The sequence below is a fragment of the Eschrichtius robustus genome, chromosome 19, assembly GCF_028021215.1.
Source record: "Eschrichtius robustus isolate mEscRob2 chromosome 19, mEscRob2.pri, whole genome shotgun sequence".
NCBI classification, from domain to species: domain Eukaryota; kingdom Metazoa; phylum Chordata; class Mammalia; order Artiodactyla; family Eschrichtiidae; genus Eschrichtius; species Eschrichtius robustus.
Genome location: NC_090842.1, coordinates 65113458 through 65139960, shown reverse-complemented (window position 1 = coordinate 65139960; position 26503 = coordinate 65113458). Strand labels below are relative to the sequence as shown.

The 26503-nt window shown below is 40.6% G+C and overlaps 2 protein-coding genes across 3 annotated transcripts; one reads left to right on the top strand and one right to left on the bottom strand.

Moving 5' to 3' along the window:
• The first annotated feature begins 415 nt into the window (after positions 1-415).
• LOC137752997 (zinc finger protein 813-like) lies at positions 416-22187 on the top strand. 2 transcript variants are annotated; one of them, XM_068527940.1, is made up of 3 exons: positions 416-2553; positions 7897-8023; positions 19287-22187. In XM_068527940.1, the coding sequence occupies exons 1-3, from the start codon at positions 2539-2541 to the stop codon at positions 20873-20875; spliced, it is 1731 nt and encodes a 576-aa protein (XP_068384041.1). In that variant the 5' UTR covers positions 416-2538; the 3' UTR covers positions 20876-22187. The 2 variants fall into 2 exon arrangements, with proteins under 2 accessions (XP_068384041.1, XP_068384040.1); XM_068527939.1 differs by lacking the exons at positions 416-2553; positions 7897-8023 and adding an exon at positions 13768-14794.
• Positions 22188-25574: 3387 nt separating this feature from the next.
• Positions 25575-25970, bottom strand: LOC137752484 (large ribosomal subunit protein uL23-like). Its single transcript, XM_068527175.1, has one exon. The coding sequence runs from the start codon at positions 25968-25970 to the stop codon at positions 25575-25577; it is 396 nt and encodes a 131-aa protein (XP_068383276.1).
• Between the last annotated feature and the right edge of the window lie 533 nt (positions 25971-26503).

The following is a 26503-nucleotide window of genomic DNA, read 5'->3' as shown; positions in this document are numbered from 1 at the left end:
CTGCCTAAATTAATTCTAATTGCAGGAAACGTTCCGGGAGGGAACTAGCGCCCCACAGCTACCGCTTGGAGACCCACGTTCCCAACCACTGAATTGCTTGAGCCGCAGGAGCGGGACGTGAGACAAACCTGCTCTCACGCTTTTTATTGAAACCGTTTTCAACTTGTCAGGAGGAAACATCTTAGTTTCAGACACAACTGAAAGCTTTTATCTTAAACCTGTTCCAGATAAGAACTTAAGACGAGCGTATTCATGGTACCTGAAAGTACCGTTACTCGCCCCGCCTCCAGACGCCGACTGAGCGGGTTAGGGCCCCCCTCCCGCCGCCTCTAACCGGTAGCGCTCCGCCCGGGCCGCGCTCCCGGAAGTTCCGCCTCTAAATCTGCGCGTGCGCAATATCTTACGGAACCGGAAGCTTAGCTCTCGGAACGACGATCGCCCTGCGGAGCGTAAATTTCTGTTTTCTAGTGTAAATCTGTGCTACGCGGTCCACCCTTACTCCATCCTCAGGGTCTCGGAGTCACTTCGGACCTAAAATCCCATCACCCGGCCCTCCGCCCGAAGGAAATCCAAACGTCGCCGATACAGGTCGGGTATGTTTTTCTTTGGGTTTGAATTCGCTGAGAGGCTGGACGGTTCTCTTGGCTTTTCCGCCTTCGGTCCAGGTAGACACCTCCATTCGCGATATTTTCCTGTTTAAAACCCTTTAGTACCTCCGCCTTCCCTCTCGCCCCTCCATGTAACGTCCTCTTCCGCGAGGTGGATGCGCGCCGCACCCCCCCGCCCCCAGCCTCGCCCTCTCGGCCCCTGGAGGGCAGGCAGGCCGCCCCGCAGAGGTCTCTCCCCGGTCCTGGGATTCTGGAGAGCCCGCCCCTCTCCGGAGACCCCCTCCCTCCCTCCCTCCCTCCCAGCCCCTCTGTCCTCGCGTCTCCTCGGGCCTGTCCTGCTCCCCCGGCCTCTCTTTCGTAGTCAGCCCTTCCCCTCACCCTGCGTTGGGGGGGGTGATCTGGGCCAGCCGCCTGACACCCATGGTTCTTCCATCCCAAATTCCACCCGATGGAAAATGGTCTCTTGCGGTTGGCGGGCATCTTATTCAGTCTCCATCACTGTAAATACGTTGGCGAGGCGATCAGGAGAAGCAGAGACAGAGAGACTGAGAGAGAAATAGAACAACTGAGGCAAAAGAATGAGGGAGCATCGATAGGAACATAGAGGATGGCTGAGCGACTTGTAAATAGACTGTAAAATGAAAGAGATTATGCCTTGAAAGGAGCAAGTGAATGAAATAGAGAAGTATATAAAAAGCTGGATCTCCAGAGTTTGACATAGAGCAGCATAGAGAGGGGGCTCTGGATCACCGGTAGCGGGCAGCAAACAGTGGTGAGGCCCTTCACACAGAGAGTCGGAGAGAGGATAAAATGCGGAACCATGGCCTTCATAGCATTGTGGTGCTGGGAGAGTATGAGGACAAGGGATGACAGGGAGAGCAGGAAGGAAGCACAGCCACTTGCCGTGCCAGAGAGTGGGGAGGAAGGGAGAGTAACAGGGATAGAAGGGGTGTAACCTGGAGGGCAGAGAGGGAGCACAGATAAGGGAAGGAAGAGGCAGAAATACATAGAGATGTAGGACAATCAGGAAGGATGGAGAGAGAGAACATCAAGAGGGGGAGCAAGTTGCAGAGTGGGGCAGGACAGGTGTGAGAAAAGAAACAGAGAGGAGGGCAGAAATATCAGGAGAGTAGAGGGGAAGAGAAAGAGAAAGAAATAGGGAGACCCAAACAGAAGGAAATGGAAGCACATAGTAGTGCAGACGGAAGGGGGGAAACTGGATGCAGTCACAGTGTATTCCTCATATGTACAGAATTTTTATGCATCGGTTATATATCTATACATCTGGAAAAGAAGAAGAAAGTGGGAGGTGTGCTGGGCTTGCTTCCTGTGAGTGGCGCGCAATCCAGCCTTCACATTAGATGGATGAGGCATTTTGCGTACGCGTGTTTTCTACCCCCGACTAGAGATGTCCCCTCATATCGTCAGTGTGGTGTGCAGCCTCAGTAGTAGTTAACGTGCCCGAAGTAATTGCAGTCTGGATCCGTCACTGAACATCAGGACTCTGAGTCCCCCCCGTTCCTGAGGGCTGAGATCTGGGCTGAGGCTGAGGGGTTCTGCTCTGCGTGGGGATGGACCAGGGCTGGTCTGTGACCTGCAGGGGTCGTTGGGTCCAACTGAGGTGCCCGCTGCTGCTGTGTACGTGAGGACCTCACCAGGAGATCTGAAGAAGGTGTGGGAAAATGCACGTGTTGGTCTCTGTGTGGGAGTTTACTGTCCTGAGCCCCTCCTGGGACAGTGGGCAGCAGGGGACTGTCTGTTCCACATGCTGAGGTCTTCCCTGTGTGTGTGGTGGTGACTCAGGAAGGGGCTGTGTCAATTCTAAGCATTAAACAGCCTGTTTCCAGCTTTGAAGATCGACCTCTAAAGACTCACGTTGTCTGAGGAAGAAGCCCAGAAGAGGAGGGAGAGGAAAGAAAAGGAGTCAGAAATGGCTCTTTCTCAGGTAATGTCATATTCTCAGTTGATTTTTCTGTCTATTCTTCCTGAAATGCTCTTATTTGGACTCGGTAAATTTGTCTGACTCTGAAGTATCCCGCCTGACACCAGTACATTCACACCCACCCAGGTCCTTCCCTCAGGGCCTGTCATCTCCACTTAGATCCCATCTCCCCATGACCCAGTGACCTGGAATTTGTGAAGAGGCTCCGCTGGGTGTAGTCCTGGGCAGGGCTTCACACCCACAGATTCAGACGTGGTGTCAGTGCTACTGGGCAGCAGGGATTGCTTAGGGCCCCATCAGGATGCACTGTCTGCTCTCTGTAAACCAGGATAAAGAAGCTGCACATGGAAGTCGGTATTAATATGCACAGTAGTGGGGTAAAATCTGGAAAATAGACCAGTAAGCGGAAATTCTTTCTGACTTTTTCCAAGGCAATTGAAGCTAAATGACTGAGTCACTTTGTTCTAATCCTAATGATTGAGAATGAAATGGAATGGGAATTCAGAAGCAGACTTCAGTGATGATGGGTGTTTTATTGCTTCATTGAATTTAAACTGTGAAATCAACCTAAATTTCTGACAGTTGGAAATTCTTTAAGTCACTTTCATCACTTCCATTCCTCAGAAGTTGTCTTTTTACTCTGTGGATTATATCCTTTTACACACAGAAGTTTTTATCTTTGATGCAGGTATGTTTCCAGCTTCACTTTTTTTTTAATTTTTTTTATTTTTTATTTTTTATTTTTTTTATTTTTTAAATTTATTTATTTATGGCTGTGTTGGGTCTTCGTTTCTGTGCGAGGGCTTTCTCGAGTTGCAGCAAGCGGGGGCCACGCTTCATCGCGGTGCGCGGGCCTCTCACTATCGCGGCCTCTCTTGTTGCAGAGCACAGGCTCCAGACGCGCAGGCTCAGTAGTTGTGTCTCACGGGCCCAGTTGCTCCACGGCATGTGGGATCTTCCCAGACCAGGGCTCGAACCCGTGTCCCCTGCATTGGCAGGCAGATTCTCAACCACTGCGCCACCAGGGAAGCCCTTCACTCTTTTTTAATTAATTTATTTTTTAAAATATTTTAAAAAATATTTATTTGTTTATTCATTTATTTGGTAGTGCTGGGTCTTAGTTGTGGCATGTGTGGTATCTTTATTGCAGCATACAGGATCTTCGTTGCTGCGTGCGGGATCTTTTAGTTGCGGCATGCAGACTCTTAGTTGTGGTATGCATGTGGGATCTAGTTCCCTGCCCAGGGATCAAACCTGGCCCCCTGCATTGGGAGCACAGGGTCTTAAGCACTGGACCACCAGGGAAGTCCCCAACTTCATTCTTTGTTTTTTAATATAAATTTATTTATTTATTTTTGGCTGCATTGGGTCTTTGTTGCTGTGCGCAGGCTTTCTCTAGTTTTGGCGAGTGGGGGCTACTCTTCATTGCGGTGCGTGGGTGTCTCATTGTGGTGGCTTCTCTTGTTGTGGAGCACGGCTGTAGGCACACCAGCTTCAGTAGTTGTGGCACCCGTGCTCCGTAGTTGTGGCTCGTGGGCTCTAGAGTGCAGGCTCAGTAGTTGTGGTGCATGGGCTCTGCAGCATGTAGGATCTTCCTGGACCAGGGCTGGAACCCACGTCCCCTGCATTGGCAGGCAGGTTTTTAACCACTGTGCCACTGGGGAAGTGCCTTTTTTTTTTTAGTTATTTTTTTATTTATTTTTTATTTTTTAATTTTTTTTTATTTTTTATTTTTTAATAATTAATTTTATTTATTTTTGGCTGCATTGGGTCTTCGTTGCTAGGCGCGGGCTTTCTCTAGTTGCGGTGAGCGGGGGCTACTCTTCATTGCGGTGCATGGGCCTCTCATTGTGGTGGCTTCTCTTGTTGCGGAGCACGGGCTCTAGGCGCGCGGGCCTCAGTAGTTGTGGCTCGCAGGCTCTAGAGCACAGGCTCAGCAGCTGTGGCGCACGGGCTTGGTTGCTCCGCGGCATGTGGGATCTTCCCGGACCAGGGATCGAACCTGTGTCCCCTGCATTGGCAGGCAGATTCTTATCCGCTGTGCCACCTGGGAAGCCCTAGTTATTTTTTTAAATGTTTATTTATTTACTTATTTATATTTTTGGCTGTGTCGGGTCTTAGTTGCACCAAGTGGCCTCTTCGTTGCGGTGCACATGCTTCTCTCTAATTGTAGCACTGGCTTCTCTCTAGTTGTGGAATGTGGGCTCTGTAGTTGTGGCACTCGGGCTTAGTTGCCCTGCGGCATGTGGGATCTTAGTTCTCTGATCGGGATCGAACTGGCATCCCCTGCATTGCAAGACTGATTCTTAACCACTGGACCACGAGGGAAGTCCACCCCCACCAGGTTCATTCTTTTGCTAGTAGGTATCTATTTTCTCAGTACCATTTCTTATTGAGACTGTCCTTTCCTCTTTGTGTAGTCTTGGCATCCTTGCCAGTACATTTTTTGTATTTACCAAGGATTATTTCTTAGTTTTCTAATCTGCTCCACTGGTTTATGTATCTGTGTTTATGCCAGTACCACATCATCTTGATTACTTTGTAATATGTTTTGAAATCTAAAAGTGATGGCCTCTACCTTCTTTTTCAAGAGTATTTTGGCTATTTTGGGTCCCTTGTGATTGCCTGTGAATTTTAGCATTATATTTTCTGTTACTCCAAAAATTGCCATTGATATTTTCATTTGGATTCCATTGAATCTATAGAACTCTCTTGGTAATATAGTGATTTTTAGACTATTAACTTTTCCAATCCATGAGTGCAAAGTGTCTTTTTTTTTTTTTTATTTGTATCTCCATGGATTTCTCTTAGAACTTTTAGTGGTTTTCAGTGTACACGTCTTTCACCTACTTGGCTCATTTTTTTCCTCTGTATTGTATCCCATTGATGCTTTAGAAAATAGGATCGTTCTCTAATTTTCTGTTGACATTGTTCATTGTGTATAGAAATGCAACTGGGGACTTCCCTAGTGGTCCAGTGGTTAAGTGCTCCTATTGCAGGGGGCCCGGGTTTGATCCCTGGTCAGGGAACTAGATCCCACATGCATGCCACAATGAAGAGTTCGCATGCTGCAACTAAGAGCTCGCATGCTTTAACTAAGACCCGGAGTAGCCAAATAAATAAATCAACAAATATTAAAAAACAAAAACAAAAACAACCCAGAACTACTGTTTAAAAAAAAAAATAAAAGAAATGCAACTGATTTTTGCGTGCTCAGTTTTTATGCTGCAACTTTTCTAACGTTGCTCTTTGGAGTAGTAGTTTTCTCTTGGAATCTTTTTGATTTCTACATATAAAACTTGTCGCCTAAAAATAAGATAATTTTACTTCTTTTTCAGTTTGGATAACTTTGAATTTTTTCTTGGTGTCCAATGGCTCTGTCTGGGACGTTCAGTAGTTTCTTGAACAGTAGGGTGGAGTGTGCATCTTTCTCCTTTTTGTTGTAATCATTTAGCAGTGTGGACTTCCCTTTTAGTACAGCTTTCACTGTCTGTTAGAAATTTTCATATGTAGTCTTTTTGTTTCCATTCAAGTATTCTTACATTTTCCTTGTGATTTCTTCTTTGGTGATTGCTTCTTTAAGAATGAGCTGTGTAATTTCCACGTTTGGCAGATTTTCCTGTTTTGCTTCCGCTTTCTATTTGTAATTTTATTTCTTTGTGTTTAGAGAAGATACTGTTTATGATCTCAGTCTTCTCTAATTTGTTCGGATTTGTTTTGTGGGAGATGTGGTCTGTCCTGGAGAATGTTTTACGCATGTTGGAGAAGGATGTGTTTCCTGCTGCTGTAGTTGGGTGGAGTGTTCTGTACATGTCTGTTAGGTACACTTGTACTGTAGTGTTTTTCAAGTCCTCTGTTTCCTTATTGATCTTCTTTTTGTTTCCATGTGTAGGTAAACCCAGGGTATTGAAATCTGCTACTAATATTGTGCTATCTATTTCTCTCTTTATTTCTGTTAAGATTTGCTTCATTTTAGGGTGAGCAATGATGTTAGATGTATACATATTTATAATTGTTCTAGCTTTTGGTAATTTTACCCTTTTACTGTTATATAATGTATTTTGTCTTGTGTTTGTGTACTTATTTTATTTTGTCTGATATAATGTAGTCACCCCTGCTGTCATTAGGATGGAATTTTTTTTTTCCTTTCACTTTTCGCCTTTCCATGTCCTTATATTTGTGAATGTTAACAGTTCCAACTCTGACACACTCTCTCTGTGTTTCTTGTTCTTGTTCTCTGTTTTCCTCCTGTTACTTCCTCTAGTGGTCCCTGCTCAAGCACTCTGTACAGTGATGAAAGGCAGGAGCCCTGGCCAGCCCCCTTCACTCCACTGTAACTTCAGAGAGAATGCACTGAGTGTTTCCTTCTTCTTCTTTTGTTTTTTAATTAAAAAAATTTTTTTCGGCCGCACCTCGTGGCATGTGGGATCTTAGTTCCCTGACCACGGATCCAACCCATGCCCCGTGCTGTGGAAGCATGGAGTCTTAACCACTGGACCACCAGGGAAGTCCTGAGTGTTTCCTTCTTATTTCCTTCTTATCGTATCATTTGGTGAAGTGTTCTTGCTTAATTACAATATATTTTTTCCATATTCTTATTTGTCATGACTTTTAATTCTCCAGGAATTGTTAACTTTATTTTTGTGATAATTTGTTTCTTAATCTGTGGAAATTATGCATAATACTAATAAAATTTATAATGTTGCATCAATGTTTTATTAGTAGGAAAAACAAACTTTTTATGGCTTTTGTTAATGCCTGCTTATGTATGTTTAAATGGAGAAAAATGGTATGTATATTTTTGAATATAATTATTTTATTGAGATTGCCTTAAAGTATTCTGTTTTTTTCATGTTAGTACCACTTAGTAGAGTTGATACTTTTTCATCTCGCCAAAACTTCTGATATTCAAATGAATAAAAATGAGTATGAAAAAAAATGCAAAAATATGTCCTGAGACAACACCCCTCATTGTGACTTTTGTTTAAAGCCACTGTGGCCTTTGTCATTTCTGAACTCACAACTCATACCCATAACTCATCTAGATATTGAATATCACTTAGTGTTTAAAACATAATGTGTAATACTTCTGCATAGACAATGAATTATTGAATTTTATTTGTATGTATTATATTTCATGTATTGTCCACAAATATGAAAAATCATGATTTTATGAAAAAGCGTAAGAAATAAAACTTAGAGACGTACAATTTGCTCTGAATCCCTTTACATAGATCTGTCAGAATACATACTTCAACTGAATTGATCCATACCCTTCTCTTGTCATTTGGTGTGAAAATGAGAACTCTCCTCAGGGCCCCTTGGTGAAATGTGTTTTCATTTCAGGGACTGTTAACATTCAAGGATGTGGCCATAGAATTCACTGAGGAGGAGTGGGAATGCCTGGACCCTGCCCAGAGGGCCTTATACAGGGACGTGATGTTGGAGAACTACAGGAACCTGATCTCCGTGGGTGAGGATAACTTCCCTCTAGATATTGCCATCTGCCCTTGGGTATCTTTGCATTTTCCCTTCTGTGTCTCTTGGGAGCACCTGTTTTTCTTGACTGATCTAAAATGCCTGCTGACCGAGATATGAAAACCTTCAGGATGCAGCATCAGGAGTTTAAATTTTTATTTAGTTATTTACTTTATGGCCTCACTGCACAGCACGGCGTGTGCGATCTTAGTTCCCCGACCAGGCCTCAAACCTGTGTCCCCTGCAACCCTGCATTGGAAGCATGGTGTCTTAACCACTAGACCACCAGGGAAGTCCCGGCATCAGTTTAAACCTAACTTTCCTCAGATGATCTGTCCACTTCATGATACATCAGGAGATGTTTTAGAGCTTACATATTTACAAAGTTCATTGGAAGTTTTGGACATACCCACTTTCCTGTTTTCTACCCATGTGCTTTTGAGTTAGGAGTTGTAGGAAGTGAGCTGCATTTCTGCTTTTTCGTGTTTTTTTTTTGAATTTAATTTAATATATTTTTTTATACAGCAGGTTCTTATTAGTCATCCATTTTATACACATCAGTGTGTACATGTCAATCCCAATCTCCCAATTCATCACATCACCACCCCCACCCCCCGCCACTTTCCCCGCTTGGTGTCCGTACGTTTGTTCTCTACATCTGTGTCTCAATTTCTGTCCTGCAAACCGGTTCATCTGTACCATTTTTCTAGGTTCCACATATATGCGTTAATATACGATATTTGTTTTTCTCTTTCTGACTTACTTCACTCTGTATGACAGTCTCTAGATCCATCCACGACTCTATACAAATGACCCAATTTCGTTCCTTTTTATGGCTGAGTAATATTCCATTGTATATATATACCACATCTTCTTTATCCATTCATCTGTCGATGGGCATTTAGGTTGCTTCCATGACCTGGCAGTTGTAAATAGTGCTGCAATGAACATTGGGGTGCATGTGTCTTTTTGAATTACAGTTTTCTCTGGGTATATGCCCAGTAGTGGGATTGCTGGATCATATGGTAATTCTACTTTTAGTTTTTTAAGGAACCTCCATACTGTTCTCCATAGTGGCTGTATCAATTTACATTCCCACCAACAGTGTAGGAGGGTTCCCTTTTCTCCACATCCTCTCCAGCATTTGTTGCTTGTAGATTTTCTGATGATGCCCATTCTAACTGGTGTGAGGTGATACCTCATTGTAGTTTTGATTTGCATTTCTCTAATAATTAGTGACGTTGAGCAGCTTTTCATATGCTTCTTGGCCATCTGTATGTCTTTGGAGAAATGTCTATTCAGGTCTTCTGCCCATTTTTGGATTGGGTTGTTTGTTTCTTTAATATTGAGCTGCATGAGCTGTTTATATATTTTGGAGATTAATCCTTTGTCCGTTGATTCATTTGCAAATATTTTCTCCCATTTTGAGGGTTGTCTTTTCGTCTTGTTTATAGTTTCCTTTGCTGTGCAAAAGCTTGTTTCATTAGGTCCCATTTGTTTATTTTTGTTTTTATTTACATTACTGTAGGAGGTGGATCAAAAAAGACCTTGCTGTGATTTATGTCAAAGGGTATTTTTCCTATGTTTTCCTCTAAGAGTTTTATAGTGTCCGGTCTTACATTTAGGTCTCTAATCCATTTTGAGTTTATTTTTGTGTATGGTGTTAGGGAGTGTTCTAATTTCATTCTTTTACATGTAGCTGTCCAGTTTTCCCAGCACCACTTATTGAAGAGACCGTCTTTTCTCCATTGTATATCCTTGTCTCCTTTGTCATAGATTAGTTGACCATAGGTGCGTGGGTTTACCTCTGGGCTTTCTATCTTGTTCCGTTGATCTATGTTTCTGTTTTTGTGCCAGTACCATATTGTCTTGATTACTGTAGCTTTGTAGTATAGTCTGAAGTCAGGGAGTCTGATTCCTCCAGCTCCGTTTTTTTCCCTCAAGACTGCTTTGGCTATTCGGGGTCTTTTGTGTCTCCATACAAATTTTAAGATTTTTTGTTCTAGTTGTGTAAAAAATGCCATTGGTAGTTTGATAGGGATTGCATTCAATCTGTAGATTGCTTTGGGTAGTATAGTCATTTTCACAATATTGAGTTTTCCAATCCAAGAACATGGTATATCTCTCCATCTGTTGCTATCATCTTCAATTTCTTTTATCACTGTCTTATAGTTTTCTGCATACAGGTCTTTTGTCTCCCTAGGTAGGTTTATTCCTAGGTATTTTATTCTTTTTGTTGCAATGGTAAATGGGAGTGTTTCCATAATTTCTCTTTCAGATATTTCATCATTAGTGTATAGGAATGCAAGAGATTTCTGTGCATTAATTTTGTATCCTGCAGATTTACCAGATTCATTGATTAGCTCTAGTAGTTTTCTGGTGGCATCTTTAGGATTCTCTATGTATGGTATCATGTCATCTGCAAACAGTGACAGTTTTACTTCTTCTTTTCCAATTTGTATTCCTTTCATTTCTTTTTCTTCTCTGATTGCCATGGCTAGGACTTCCAGAACTATGTTGAATAATAGTGGTGAGAGTGGACATCCTTGTCTCGTTCCTGATCTTAGAGGAAATGCTTTCAGTTTTTCACCATTGAGAATGATGTTTGCTGTGGGTTTGTCATATATGGCCTTTATTATGTTGAGGTAGGTTCTCTCTATGCCCACTTTCTGGAGAGTTTTTATCATAAATCGGTGTTGAATTTTGTCAAAAGCTTTTTCTGCATCTATTGAGATGACCATGTTGTTTGTTTTGTTTTTAAATTTATTTTATTTGTATTTATTTTTGGCTGTATTGGGTCTTCATTGCTGTGCGCGGGCTTTCTCTAGTTGCGGCGAGCGGGGGCTACTCTTGATTGTGGTGCACGGGCTTCATTGTGGTGGCTTCTTTTGTTGTGGAGCACGGGCTCTAGGCATGCGGGCTTCAGTAATTGTGGCACGTGGGCTCAGTAGTTGTGGCTCACAGGCTCTAGAGCACAGGCTCAGTAGTTGTGGCACATGGGCTTAGTTGCTCCGCGGCATGTGGGATCTTCCCAGACCAGGGCTCGAACCCGTGTCCCCTGCATTGGCAGGCAGATTCTTAACCACTGCACCACCAGGGAAGCCTGGTCATACGGTTTTTATTCTTCAATTTGTTAATATGGTGTATCACATTGATTGATTTGCGTATATTGAAGAATCCTTGCATCCCTGGGATAAATCCCACTTGATCATGGTGTATGATCCTTTTAATGTGTTGCTGGATTCTGTTTGCTAGTATTTTGTTGAGGATTTTTGCATCTATATTCATCAGTGATATTGGTCTGTAATTTTCTTTTTTTGTAGTATCTTTGTCTGGTTTGGGTATCAGGATGATGGTGGCCTGATAGAATGAATTTGGGAGTGTTCCTTCCTCTGCAATTTTTTGGAAGAGTTTGAGAAGGATGGGTGTTAGCTCTTCTCTAAATGTTTGTTAGAATTCACCTGTGAAGCCATCTGGTCCTGGACTTTCGTTTGTTGGAATATTTTTAATCACAGTTTCAATTTCATTACTTGTGATTGGTCTGTTCATATTTTCTATTTCTTCCTGGTTCAGTCTTGGAAGGTTATACCTTTCTAAGAATTTGTCCATTTCTTCCAGGTTGTCCATTTTATTGGCATAGAGTTGCTTGTAGTAGTCTCTTAGGTTGCTTTGTATTTCTGTGGTGCCTGTTGTAACTTCTCCTTTTTCATTTCTAATTTTATTGATTTGAGTCCTCTCCCTCTTTTTCTTGATGAGACTGGCTAATGGTTTATCAATTTTGTTTATCTTCTCAAAGAACCAGCTTTTAGTTTTATTGATCTTTGCTATTGTTTACTTTGTTTCTATTTCATTTATTTCTGCTCTGATCTTTATGATTTCTTTCCTTCTGCTAACTTTGGGTTTTGTTTGTTCTTCTTTCTCTAGTTCTTTTAGGTGTAAGGTTAGATTGTTTATTTGAGATTTTTCTTGTTTTTTGAGGTAGGCTTGAATAGCTATAAACTTCCCTCTTGGAACTGCTTTTGCTGCATCCCATAGGTTTTGGGTCGTCGTGTTTTCATTGTCATTTGTCTCTAGGTATTTTTTTGATTTCCTCTTTGACTTCTTCAGTGATCACCTGGTCATTTAGTAACATATTGTTTAGCCTCCATGTGTTTGTGTTTTTTACGTTTATTTCCCTGTAATTGATTTCTAATTTCATAGCGTTGTGGTCAGAAAAGATGCTTGATACGATTTCAATTTTCTTAAATTTACTGAGGCTTGATTTGTGACCCAAGATGTGATCTCTCCTGGAGAATGTTCCATGCGAACTTGAGAAGAACGTGTAATCTGCTGTTTTTGGATGGAATGTCCTATAAATATCAATTAAATCTCTCTGGTCTATTGTGTCATTTAAAGCTTGTGTTTCCTTCTTTATTTTCTGTTTGGATGATCTGTCCATTGGTGTAAATGAGGTGTTAAAGTCCCCCACTATTATTGTGTCACTGTTGATTTCCTCTTTTATAGCTGGTAGCAGTTGCCTTATGTATTGAGGTGCTCCTATGTTGGGTGCGTATATATTTATAACTGTTATATCTTCTTCTTGGATTGATCCCTTGATCATTATGTAGTGTCCTTCCTTGTCTCTTGTAACATTCTTTATTTTAAAGTCTATTTTATCTGATATGAGTATTGCTACTCCAGCTTTCTTTTGATTTTCATTTGCATGGAATATTTTTCCATCCCCTCAACTTTCAGTCTGTGTGTGTCCCTAGGTCTGAAGTGGGTCTCTTGTAGACAGCATATATGTGTGTCTTGTTTTTGTATCCATTCAGCAAGCCTGTGTCTTTTGGTTGGAGCATTTAATCCATTCACGTTTAAGGTAATTATTGATATGTATGTTCCTATGACCATTTTCTTAATAGTATTGGGTTTGTTTTTGTAGGTCTTTTTCTTCTCTTGTGTTTCCCACTTAGAGAAGTTCCTTTAGCATTTGTTGTAGAGCTGGTTTGGTGGTGCTGAATTCTCTTAGGTTTTGCTTGTCTGTAAAGCTTTTGATTTCTCCATCGAATCTAAATGAGATCCTTGCCGGGTAGAGTAATCTTGGTTGTAGGTTCTTCCCTTTCATCACTTTAAGTATATCATGCCACTCCCTTCTGGCTTGCAGAGTTTCTGCTGAGAAATCAGCTGTTAACCTTATGGGAGTTCCCTTGTATGTTATTTGTCGTTTTTCCCTTGCTGCTTTCAATAATTTTTCTTTGTCTTTAACTTTTGCCAATTTGATTGCTATGTGTCTCGGCGTGTTTCTCCTTGGGTTTATCCTGTATGGGACTCTCTGTGCTTCCTGGACTTGGGTGGCTATTTCCTTTCCCATGTTAGGGAAGTTTTCGATTATAATCTCTTCAAATATTTTCTCAGGTCCTTTCGCTCTCTCTTCTCCTTCTGGGACCCCTATAATGCGAATGTTGTTGCGTTTAATGTTGTTCCAGAGGTCTCTTAGGCTGTCTTCATTTCATTCTTTTTTCTTTATTCTGTTGTGCAGCAGTGAATTCCACCATTCTGTCTTCCAGGTTACTTATCCATTCTTCTGCCTCAGTTATTCTGCTATTGATTCCTTCTAGTGTATTTTTCATTTCAATTATTGTATTGTTCATCTGTTTGTTTGTTCTTTAATTCTTCTAGGTCTTTGTTAAACATTTCTTGCATCTTCTCGATCTTTGCCTCCATTCTTTTTCCGAGGTCCTGGATCATCTTCACTATCATTATTCTGAATTCTTTTTCTGGAAGGTTTCCTATCTCCACTTCATTTAGTTGTTTTTCTGGGGTTTTATCTTGTTCCTTCATCTGGTACATAGCCCTCTGCCTTTTCATCTTGTCTGTCTTTTTGTGAATGTGGTTTTTGTTCCACAGGGTGCAGGATTGTAGTTCTTCTTGCTTCTGCTGTCTGCCCTCTGGTGTATGAGGCTATCTAAGAGGCTTGTGCAGGTTTCCTGATGGGAGGGACTGGTGGTGGATAGAGCTGGCTCTTGCTCTGGTGGGCAGAGCTCAGTAAAACTTTAATTCACTTGTCTGCTGATGGGTGGGGCTGGGTCCCCTCCCTGTTGGTTGTTTGGCCTGAGGTGACCCAACACTGGAGCCTACCCAGGCTCTTTGGTGGCACTAATGGCGGACTCTGGGAGGGCTCATGCCAAGGACTACTTCCCAGAACTTCTGCTGCCAGTGTCCTTGTCCTCACGGTGAGACACAGCCACCCCCCGCCTCTGCAGGAGACCCCCCAACACTAGCAGGTACGTCTGGTTCAGTCTCTATGGGGTCACTGCTCCGTCCCCTGGGTCCTGATGCACACATTACTTTGTCTGTGCCCTCCAAGAGTGGAGTCTCTGTTTCCCCCAGTCCTGTCAAAGTCCTGCAATCCAATCCCGCTAGCCTTCAAAGTCTGATTCTCTAGGAATTCTTCCTCCCGTTGCCAGACCCCCAGGTTCAGAAGCCTGATGTGGGGCTCAGAACCTTCACTCCAGTGGGTGGACTTCTGTAGTATAAGTGTTCTCCAGTTTGTGGGTCACCCACCCAGCAGTTATGGGATTTGATTTTATTGTGATTGTGCCCCTCCTACTGTCTCATTGTGGCTTCTCCTTTGTCTTTGGATGTGGGGTATCTTTTTTGGTGAGTTCCAGTGTCTTCCGATCGATGATTGTTCAGCAGTTAGTTGTGATTCCAGTGTTCTCGCAAGAGGGAGTGGATTTCTGCATTTTAACTGTTCCCTGTGTATGCAAAAGGAGGCAAGCAGTGGGTAAGTTTCTGAAATATTTTTCTAGATCCCTCAGTAGTGTCCTCAATCCTTAGCTGAATAACGAACCATGATTCTGGAAAAGCCACAGCAAACCATGTTTCTTTTTTCTCAGGTGTAGGAATTTCTGTTTATCATCTGAATATTTTACCCATATTGTAGCATGAGGCAGAGTGCTGGGCTGTGGAGAGTGACATGAATGCAGCTTGGGGATGTATCAAAGTGTGAACACAGGTCAGATCTCAGAAGGGCAGAAGGGAAGCCTCATTATTAATGGTGTTTGGGAACTCTGCCCTAGTCAGACAGTTATAGGGCTCTGTCCTTCAACACGTAAAATGTATTCTTTCACCCTCCAGTGGGTCTGCCGCTCAAACAGACACAGAAGTACAATTTTTATCACGATCTACGACACTCGCCATCTGGCTCCTGCGAACTTGCTGTTGCTTGTCTTTGAGGAGCATGAGGCAGGCTGTTTTATGGAGGTCCCTTGCCCTCTCATCTCTCCTTCAGGGCATGATTCCACTGGATGCTCAGTTGTCAGTCCAGTCGCCAATCCCTGAACATTTCCTGCTTCCGTCCCCATTTGATATTTTTAGGAAGCCTCATCAGAAGATGGGAAAACACTGGCTGCTCTTTGATTCCATCTGGCACCTCAGAACCTGCATTAATCTGTCTCAATCCCTGTCTTCTTGTTTAGATCCCTGAGCCATTTCTGTTTTTAAAAAATTTTTAAATTTGTTTTTGGCTGTGTTGGGTCTTCATTGCTACGCACGGGCTTTTCTAGTTGCGGCAAGCAGGGGCTACTCTTTGTTGTGGCGTGTGGGCTTCTCGTGGTGGCTTCTCTTGTTGCAGAGCACAGGCTCTAGGTGTGCAGGCTTCAGTAGTTGTGGTGCGCAGGCTTCAGTAGTTGTGGCATGTGGGCTCGGTAGTTGTGGCTCACGGGCTCTAGAGTGCAGCCTCAGTAGTTGTGACACACGGGCTTATTTGCTCCATGGCATGAAGAATCTTCCCAGGCCAGGGCTCGAACCCGTGTCCACTGCATTGGCGGGCGGATTCTTAACCACTGCGCCACCAGGGAAGCCCTGTAATATTTTTCTGCTACGTACAAATCACTTCAGGCTATGTAGTGGAGTGGTCATCATGGATGTGAGAAAGTATCAACAGAGCCTGACTGATAAGTCTTTCCAGGTTTTTTTTCTGATTTTGAGGAATGCCACAAACCCATGTCTCAAAGTTACTAGAATTCCATTTTATCCCCATTCTCAATAACAATTGTCACCTCTGGTCTTTTTAATGAGAGCTATTCTCACAGGCATGATGTAATATCTCATTGTGGTTTTTATTATCATTCCTCCTGAGGGCACCTCTGAAAATTGGGAGGCTTCCTCCAGTTCAACCTCAATGCAATTTAAGAAAGAACTGGGGAGTCAAAGGCCAGCAAATTGTCATGAACTTTCCTACACTTTTTGGTTTAGTGTTTTCGGGATAGGCAATTGCTTGGGTGGTATGGCTTCTTAACTCGTTTGTAGAGTTTTCCCAAAGGCTTGTATGTTTATATATTGTTTTAAACTTGGGTTCCTCATGTGTTAATGAGTGCCTTTTTTTTACTTTTCTGCTATCCTGCTGATATCACTCCTCATTGGTTTCATTTTTTTCCTTGCAAAGCTAATGTTAAGAAATATAATGATATGATTTTTAGTAATTTGAGAGGTAGGCTAATTTTAATGTTTGATCACATGCAGCGTTAGCATGAACTTTTGATATTCTAAAGCCAATACATTTCTTTGTTTAAAGTATATTTATAGTTAATATTTTAGTAGCATTCTTTCTTGTGTTCACATTCTTAACTAATGTAATCATATCCTTAAAATGCTCAGACTTTGGCTGTTAATATAACTAGAGAATATTTCATTTATTAATATTTAATTTTTATTTACAGATGATATAACATTTCAGAATGTTTTCTGCTTCTTCATGGGCACATAGTTTTATAGGAGTTATTTAGAAAAATATTTTCGTTATATCATGGACATTTTATAGCAATTACTCTATTACCACGAAAATAGTGTCAGGGCTCTTTTATGTCAGGCAAATTAGATTTAAAGTTATAGATAAATTTAATATCATATTACATGCTTCATAGATAACCATCATCCACAACCACCATCAGTGAGCATTACGTTAAATTATAGTAGTAGCAGTCAGGGATTGTTGTGGTCCTCAGGAACTGTAATTTTTCTCCACAAACTCCGTTCATTTTTCAGAATTATTCTTCCTTCCTTTGTGTCTTTGCCACTGGATTAGTTTCTACCCTAGAGCATTGCATGTTTGAGATGTGAACATTTACTGCTTTTCCCCTTGCATACTCTTTTGCCTCAGCAAATTACTTTGCTGATGCCTTCCTGCTGCTAGAACTGTGGGCTTAGTGTAGTGTAAGAGTGTTGGGTGGGAGGGACACAGCCAGTCTCTAAGATGTGTTTTTTATTCTGACATACCATCTCCTAGAACCACAACATCAATTCAGCTGTGTTTCAATGACAGTGCACACTTGGTGAGTTGAGAATGTTTCTGAAAAACTTTGTTCCCATTTACCAATTCCCACAGACAATTACAAGTTCCTAATGAACATCACTAGAGTGTAGTAGAGACTTTCCCTTTTTTATGACCCCTGAAGGCAGTCGGGGGTTCACATGGAGGAAACAGAAAACTCAAAGGTCTTACACTGGTTAGTGATGTTAAATATATTTTCTTTCTCCTACTTTTATTCTGTATATTGATTTTAGTGAAACATCTCTTACTCTTTTTGCCAATTATCTAATTTTGCAGCCCCGTTCCATCAAGGCAAGCCAAGGGACCAGTTTTGGCAAATAAGTTGTGAGTGGAAGTAATGAATTTCTCATCTGAATCACCAAGTCTGTATTTTTAATAAGTCACAATATCACACCTAAGAATTCTGATTTTACAGATACACCCAGGGTGTACGTAAACATTTATCCACATTAACATGCTGTAAAAAATTGTCAATAGAAGCATTTTTCCTAACAGCCAGAACTTTTAACTTTGAGCTAATTTCTGTACACCTGTAGAGTTCAGATGGAGATCCTTTTTTTTCCCCCCCACTATAAATATTCTTTTGACTAGCACCAGTTTTTCAGTTATTCTTTCATTAAATTGTCTTGGTGCCTTAGTCTGGTGGGCTGCTTGGGTTGAGGGTCATCTTAAGAATATGTTTTCTCACACTTAAGTCCAGATGCACATCCTGGTTCTCTGACTGGTTTCTTTGTCTATTGAGGTCATGTACATAATCCTCTGAGTCTACTTCCTTTCCTTGAAAAATCTTGATAATTTTCCTCAAGCCTTTTCAAAGGAATAAGTACTGTTAGATGGCTTTGAATAGTGTATTTTTTATAGTAAAAACTCAAGTTAGTTTGGCTGAAAAGATATATTATTATTCTGTTATTTTTATTATACGATCTCTTTGTCTGGATTATATCTTGTATACCTTATTTTTGCAATTTGTTCCCGACAATATTGTATCTGACCATAATTAAATAAATTTACAAGTTGCTCATTCTTCATTACATGTATGCCAGAGCCAATGAACTGGATGTTTAAGGTCCCTGCATATGTAGGGAGTTGCTCATTTATTGGCTGCTCATATAACTGGAGAATGTTTCATTTATTGATAATTAGTTTATTTTTGATTTCCAGATGGTGATCTTACAGATGTTTTATGCTTCTTCATGGGTACATAGTTTTATAGGAGGTTTTTAGAAATATTTAGTTGTTTTAAAAAAATGTTTTATTGGTACTTCTCTGGTTGTCCAGCAGTTAAGACATCTTGTTCCCAATTCGGGGGGCACTGGTTCGATCCCTGGTCGGGGAACTATGATCCTGTATGCCACATGGGCCTGGTCAAAAAAAAAATTTTATTAATAAAATTCTTCATTTTCTCTGTGTTATATTTGCTTCCCAGTTCTAAAGTGGCAGTCATTTAGATTATTCATTAGATAAGCTAGTTTTGGTTTATTTATTGTTACAATATAGTTTTGGTTCTTTAGCATTTATTCATGTATAATAAGTATTCTGAAAAAATATATACATATACACACACACACACACACACACATATAGTTTAATATCCTTTTCTCCTCGAGTAAAGATTACCAGTATGTTTACTGATAATTGGTATGTGCTTTGGCATCATGGGTGAAAACTACACTTTGATAGCTAACAGCAGTTTTTCCAATGTGAGTATTTTTGTCATAGGTTGTTTAAAAGTGTGCCATAAAATTACTGGAATTACCTCTGATGACTTTAGCTTTAGTAAAGAATCATTCCTATTGTGTTTCTACAAATTGTAATATCATGGTTGGTGAGGTTCATAACTTTGCTTGGTAGAAGTATTATTTGGTTTAGCATGGTTTATTTAACCTGAAACATTTATTCATGAATTGTAATGAATGGGATACTTACCGTTCTTTATATCTTGTAGATATCTCTTATATGCATGTGATCAAGATATTACAACTGAAAGCAAATACTGATAGAGGAGAAGTATTCCAAACAGTGATGTCAGAAAGACATGAAAGGAATGAAATGAAACATTTTTACCTCAGCGATGTTCAAGAAAATATATATGACTTAGTGTCTCAGAAGAGAGATGAGGAAAGTAATTACAAACGAATACCTATAACCCATAATGAAAATCTCACTGAGAAGGGAGATCAACATGTTAGAAGTGTTGCAGGAATCAAGCCTATTGAAAACAGGCTGGCATTAAGCTTTTGGGTTGAACTGCATATATTTAAAAGTGAAGAGAAGATTGATGAATTTATTCAAGTGGACAAGGATATCAGGAGTAGTGCCTCATTTTCACCACTTGAAGGAACTTCTTCTAGTGTGCAAAACAACATTTCTAATACATATGCGAGTGGTTTTATGCATCCTTCAGTAGTGACACAAGAACAAGAAGCACACAGGGAAAGATCTTACAAATGTAATCTGTGTGGCAAAACCTTCCTTCAGGGAGCATACCTCAAAAGACATCAGATCTTTCATACAGGAGGGAAAGTACATAAATGTGATGTATGTGAAAAAGTCTTTACTCACAATTCATACCTTGCAAGTCATCAGAGAACTCATACTGGAGAGGAAAGTTACAAATGTAATGAGTGTGGGAAAATCTTTCATTACAGCTCAGAACTTGGAAGACATCAGTTTCTCCATACAGAAGAGAAATTACATAAATGTGATGTATGTGAAGATGTCTTTATTCAAAATTCATTCCTTGCAAGATATCAGAGAAATCATAATGGGGAGAAACCTTATAAATGTAATGAGTGCGGCAAATTCTTTAATCAAAAAGCATACCTTACAAAGCATCAGAGAGTTCATAATGAAGAGAAGTCTTACAAATGTAATGTGTGTAGCAGGGTCTTCAATCGAAATTCAAATCTTGAAAGTCATCAGAGAATTCATACTGGAGAGAAACCTTACAAATGTAATGACTGTGGCAGGTTCTTTTCTCAAAAGCCAAACCTTGGAAAGCATCAGAGAGTTCATACTGGAGAGAAATCTTACAAATGTAACAAGTGTGGGAAAATCTTTCATTACAACTCAAAACCTGGCAGACATCAGTTTCTCCATACAGAAGAGAAATTACATAAATGTGATGTGTGTGAAAATGTCTTTCCTCAAAATTCATTACTTGCAAGATATCAGAGAAGTCATACTGGGGAGAAACCTTATAAATGTATTGAGTGTGGTAAGTTTTTTAGTCGAAAAGCACACCTTAAAAGTCATAAGGGAACTCATACTGGAGAGAAACCTTACAAATGTATTAAGTGTGGCAAGCTCTTTAGTCGAAAAAGTAACTTAACAAGACATCAGAGAATTCATACGGGAGAGAAACCTTACAAGTGTATTGGGTGTGGTAAGTTCTTTAGTCGAAAAGCACACCTTATAAGACACCAGACAATTCATACTGGAGAGAATCCTTACAAATGTAATCAGTGTGCCAAGGTCTTTAGTGAAAAATCACACCTTGTAAGTCATCAAAAAATTCATACCGGAGAGAACTGATACAAATGTAATGAGTTTGGCAAAACCTTTTATCACATCCCAGCCCTCACTCAACACCTGAGAATCCATACAGGACAGAAATTATATTGGGTTGCCCAGAAGGTTCAGTTTTTTCCGTAAGATGGCTCTGGGAGCACTTAGTTGTCTTTAACTTCATTCAAACAATTTTGTTAGATTTTATGTGACAGCTGCAATATCAGCGTGCATTTTAAAAAAAGACATCAAAATTGGTGAATTTTTATGTAACCATTTTAATATTGAAGATGGAAGGAAAAAAGCAACATTTTTAGCATATTACACTTCATTGTTTCAAGAAAGGTAAAAATGCAACCGAAACGCAAAAAAAGATTTGTGCAGTGTATGGAGAAGGTGCTGTGACTGATCGAACGTGTCAAAAGTAGTTTGCGAAATTTCGTGCTGGAGATTTCTCAGTGGGTGATGCTCCACGGTCAGGTAGACCATTTGAAGTTGATAGCGATCAAATTAAGACATTAATTGAGAACAATCAACGCTATACCACGTGGGAGATAGCCGACATACTCAAAATATCCAAATCAAGCATTGAAAATCATTTGCACTAGCTTGGTTATGTGAATTGCTTTGATGCTTGGGTTCCACATAAGTTAAGCAAAAAAAAACCCCTTCTTGACCGTATATCTGCATGCGATTCTCTACTTAAACATAATAAAAAGTTCTGTTTTTAAAACAAATTGTGATGGGTGATGAAAAGTGGATACTGTACAATAACGTGGAATGGAAGAGATCGTGTGGCAAGCAAAGTGAACCACCACCAACCACATGGAAGGCTAGTCTTCATCCAAAGAAGGTGATGTTGTGTCTAGAGTGGGACTGGAAGTCCTCTATCATGAGCGCCTTCCAGAAAACCAAACGATTAATTCCAACAAGTACTGCTCCCAGTTATACCAACTGAAAGCAGCACTTGATGAAAAGCATCCAGAATTAGTCAACAGAAAACGCATAATCTTCCATCAGGATAACGCAAGACCACATGTTTCTTTGATGACCAGGCAAAAACTGTTACAGCTCGGCTGGGAAGTTTTACTTCATCCACCATATTCACCAGACATTGCACCTGTGGATTTGTTTATTTCAGTCTTTACAAAACTCTCTTAATGGAAAAAATTTCAATTCCCTGGAAGACTGTAAAAGGCACCTGGCACAGTTCTTTGCTCAAAAAGATGAAAAGTTTTGGGAAGATGGAATTATGAAGTTTCCTGAAAAATGGCAGAAGGTAGTGGAACAAAAGGGTGAATATGTTGTTCAATAAAGTTCTTGGTGAAAATGAAAAAAATGTGTCTTTTATTTTTTCTTAAAAGCAGAAGGCACTTTTTGGCCAACTCAATATAAATGTGATGAATTTGACAAAGTCTGTAGTTGAAATTGAGAACTTGCAATTCATCAGAGAATTCATAATGCAGAAAAATCTTTAAAAGGTAATGAGTGTTGGAAAGCCTTTAGTGAGATCTCAACCCGTACTACAAATCAGGTAATAAATACAGAGGGGAAATCATATTAATGTGATATATGTGGAAAGGTCTTCTTTCAAAATTGACACTTTAGGGACATCCCTGGCGATCCAGTAGTTAAGACACAAATGTAATGTGTGTGGCAAGGCTTTTACCCAAAGATCACAAGGTGGGACATACTGGAGTGATACCTTATAAATGAAATGAGTGTGACAAAACCTTTTCTTGACTTCAAGTATTAGTTAACAGCAGACAGTCCATTGAAAAGAAACCCTTCAAATGTATGAGCAGAGGCTTTATCCAGGCCTCACAATGCACTAGATTTCTCAATATATATCTTTGAGAGAAACCACACAAAGCAGTATGTGTGCTAAGGCTTGTACCTGAAGATCAATGCTCTGAAACATAGAGAATGTATTTTGAAGAGCAACATTTCAAATGTCATGAATGTTGTAAAAATTTTCATCAGCTATCCACACCTTTGTTGTAATGAGAGCATTCATTAGATATTTGGTGAACATGGAAAGAAATTGACACAACAGTGCATCCTCAGGGTTCACCAAAGAACTCATATTGGAAGGGAATCCTTACAAATGTAAGGATTCCCTTACGTTAGGTAAATTTTTTGAATTAGGTAAATTTTTTGAGCAATTCTTAAAACAGATGACATATCAGAGAATCCATACTAGGAATAAATGTCTTATCTGTCCAAGGTTAATGTGAGATACTATATGCTGCAGAATCATTGCAAGTGACAATACGTTAAAACGTTTGGCATGATGTTTATAGTACCAGAAGAAGGACATATGTAGAAGTATGCCAGTATCTTCTCTGTATAAATATGTAATTATTGGAGTTCTTTTGAAAAGGCTACATTATGTTTATACCTTTCAACCTGAAGTTTGAAGTCTTTTTTTTTTTTAAATAAATAAATTTATTTATTTATTTATTTATTTTTGGCTGTGTTGGGTCTTCGCTTCTGTGCGAGGGTTTTCTCTAGTTGTGGCAAGCGCGGGCCACTCTTCATCACGGTGCACAGGCCTCTCACTGTCGTGGCTTCTCTTGTTGCGGAGCACAGGCTCCAGACGTGCAGGCTCAGTAGTTGTGGCTCACGGGCACAGTTGCTCCACGGCATGTGGGATCCTCCCAGACCAGGGCTGTAACCCGTGTCCCCTGCATTGGCAGGCAGATTCTCAACCACTGCACCACCAGGGAAGCCCCTGAAGTCTTGATCTTACGCCTGCATTACAGGTCTTCCAGGATAGTCTCTGGGAAGGAATCTATAAAATGAGGGGTCCAATTTGATTAGGTGTGGGTCAGTCACATCCATGTTTCCTGAGAAAACAAGGACCTTGAATTATCAATTTCAATATTGTTTGAATTATCAACAAGGGACAAAAAATAAAACTGTGACATGATTTATCATGTTAATTCATGTGTCCTTTTGTAGATAGGTCATAGTGGGTTATAGGACAGAATGCTTTACTAACTGACCATGAATAGGTCAGGCAGGACATTAAGGGACTGGGCTTTTCATGGGAGGAGAGTGACAGGTTAACAGGGACTGATTATGTGGTAGGCAGAATGCATGGGAAAATTTGGTCACTTCCTCCATTGCGTGGGAATAGCTGTTGTATAGATCTATGATTAATGAAAAACTAGTCTTATTCTTCGAAACTAAAGGGAGAGCAGTTATCACAAGAGGAAAATTTAATCAAAAGTCCCAGAATTCTAGGGCTTCCCTGGTGGCACAGTGGTTAAGAATCTGCCTGCCAATGCAGGGGACACAGGTTCGAGCCCTGGTCTGGGAAGATCCCACATGCCGCGGAGCACCTGCAGCCCATGCACCACAACTGCTGAGCCTGTGCTCTAGAGCCCGGGAGCCACAACTACTGAGGCCACGTGCCACAACTACTGAAGCCCGCATGCCTAGAACCCGTGCTCTGCAACAAGAGAAGCCACCGCAATGAGAAGCCTGCGCACCGCAACAAGGAGTGGCCCCCGCTCACTGCAACTAGAGAAAGCCCGCGTGCAGCAATGAAGACCCGACACAGCCAAAGATAAATAAATAAATAAATGTATAAAAAAAATAAAGCCCCAGAATTCAATGTGTATATGTATGTTTGACATTTAACTGCTGTCGTTGCCTTTTGCTACTGTTTTATTCAGAATGTATCATAGGTCTCTTGTTTTAATTAATAAAATTTAATTATTTTTCATCATCCTAATTAATCATGTTCCTTTCACCACCACAGTTTTCTTCCACCTAGGTACTTTATACCAGAAGGTAACAGTGCACCCGTAGGTTCTCGGGCTTTAAAGAATCTTAACAATTTCTTTCCATGATGGGTTCAGAAAACTTATAAGTAGATTATTTATCCTTGTGTTGTTGTCTCCAAACTTTTCTCCAGAATATTTTTGTGGCTATAATGAAATGCAGTTCTATGATACAGTTTCTGATTGTCATGTCATTCTGATGAATTTCTGTCTTTATGATTATAAAATAGATTTCCTTATTCTTGACACATTATTTACTCTTTAATTTACTTTGTATTATGTTAGCCACTCTATTTTGAATGGTGTTGAAATGGTGTATTTTTTCATGCTTTCTTACTTTGTGTATTTTAATTTTTGGAGTGCATTTCTTGTGGGAGACATATTGTTGTCTGTGTTCAAAAGAGTCCAGTTGAAAATATTTGCTTTTCATTTGGAGTCTTTAGGTCACTTTGTTTTTTTTTAATATTTTATTTATTTATTTATTTTTGGCTGTGTTGGGTCTTCGTTTCTGTGCGAGGGCTTTCTCGAGTTGCGGCAAGCGGGGGCCACTCTTCATCGCGGTGCACGGGCCTCTCACTATCGCGGCCTCTCTTGTTGCAGAGCACAGGCTCCAGACGCGCAGGCTCAGTAATTGTGGCCCACGGGCCCAGCTGCTCCGCGGCATGTGGGATCCTCCCAGACCAGGGCTCGAACCCGTGTCCCCTGCATTGGCAGGCGGACTCCCAACCACTGTGCCACCAGGGAAGCCCAGGTCACTTTGTTTTAAAGAGGTTATTGTTTAGGTATTTTAAATTCTTATCTTGCTTTTGGTTTTATATTGTCTCCTTTGTTTTTTCTACTGTTTTCCTATTTTTCCCCTGTTCTTTAGAATAATTATTTATGATTTTTTTTATAGTGAAAACTTTTATATGTGTAACTGTCCAGCTGGAGTCAGTTTAGATGATCCCAGTTTTGTTGGCAACATCCAAAGCATCATAGTCAGGAGGCAGTGAAACATAGGCCTTCTTCTCTCCATCAGGCCTGATCACAGTGTTTACCTTAGACACGTCAGTGTCATAGAGCTTCTTCATAGCCTGTTTAATCTGGTGCTTGTTGGTGGTGATATCCACAATGAACACCGGTGTGTTTTTGTCTTCTGCTTTTTTCATGGCTGACTTGGTGGTGAGGGGGATCTTGATGATGGCATAGTGTTCAAGTTGTTTCTCCCAGGGCGCTCTTCTGAGGATATTTGAGCTGTCTCCTGAGCTGCAGTGTTTCAGGCAGTTGGAAGGTGGGTGACATCTGGATCTTCTACTTTTTTTTTTTTGGTGGCTCTGGACACCTTTCAACATTGCTTTCTTGACCTTCAGGTTGTGAGTGCTGTCTTTCCACTACTTCATTATCCCACCTCACCTTCACGTCCCCTTGGTAGTAGTGAGGATGCCATGACGAAACACGTCTGTGCATTCTCCAAACAGGTCTTCATGGTTTGGAATCTTATTACTTATACTGTAAGGCCTCTAGGTAAACTATTGTTTTTAAAAAGAAGAATCAACATGCAAAAGATACACAGATCCCTTAAGTTTGCATTTTAAATCCTCAACAACAAAAAATTCTAATTAATAGAAGTTCACAATTCTAATTGTCTCCAATAGAAATTTAATATCACACTTCACCAAGCCACACACCAGTTGTGGCTAGTCCTTAATCTTGTAAATATGTTCCAATTTTGGAAATTTTCTCCTCCTACTTTTTTCCACCAAATTGCCCTTCCCGGTTTGTATTTTCATGACAAACTCTTTCAATTAATTAATGATATTATGCAAATATCCCTTATATGGGCATTTCCTGAACACACTGTTTAAATTAGAACGACCTGTCACTC

What these genes read in the sequence shown, in the direction of transcription:
- LOC137752997 (XM_068527939.1), top strand. Translation starts at nt 14,581, where the DNA reads ATGGGATTTGATTTTATTGTGATTGTGCCCCTCCTACTGTCTCATTGT. An exon ending in CAAAAGGAGGCAAGCAGTGG is followed by an intron (nt 14,795 to 19,286) that starts GTAAGTTTCTGA and finishes TATATCTTGTAG; the next exon opens with ATATCTCTTATATGCATGTG.
- LOC137752484 (XM_068527175.1), bottom strand. Translation starts at nt 25,970, where the DNA reads ATGTTGAAAGGTGTCCAGAGCCACCAAAAAAAAAAAAGTAGAAGATCC.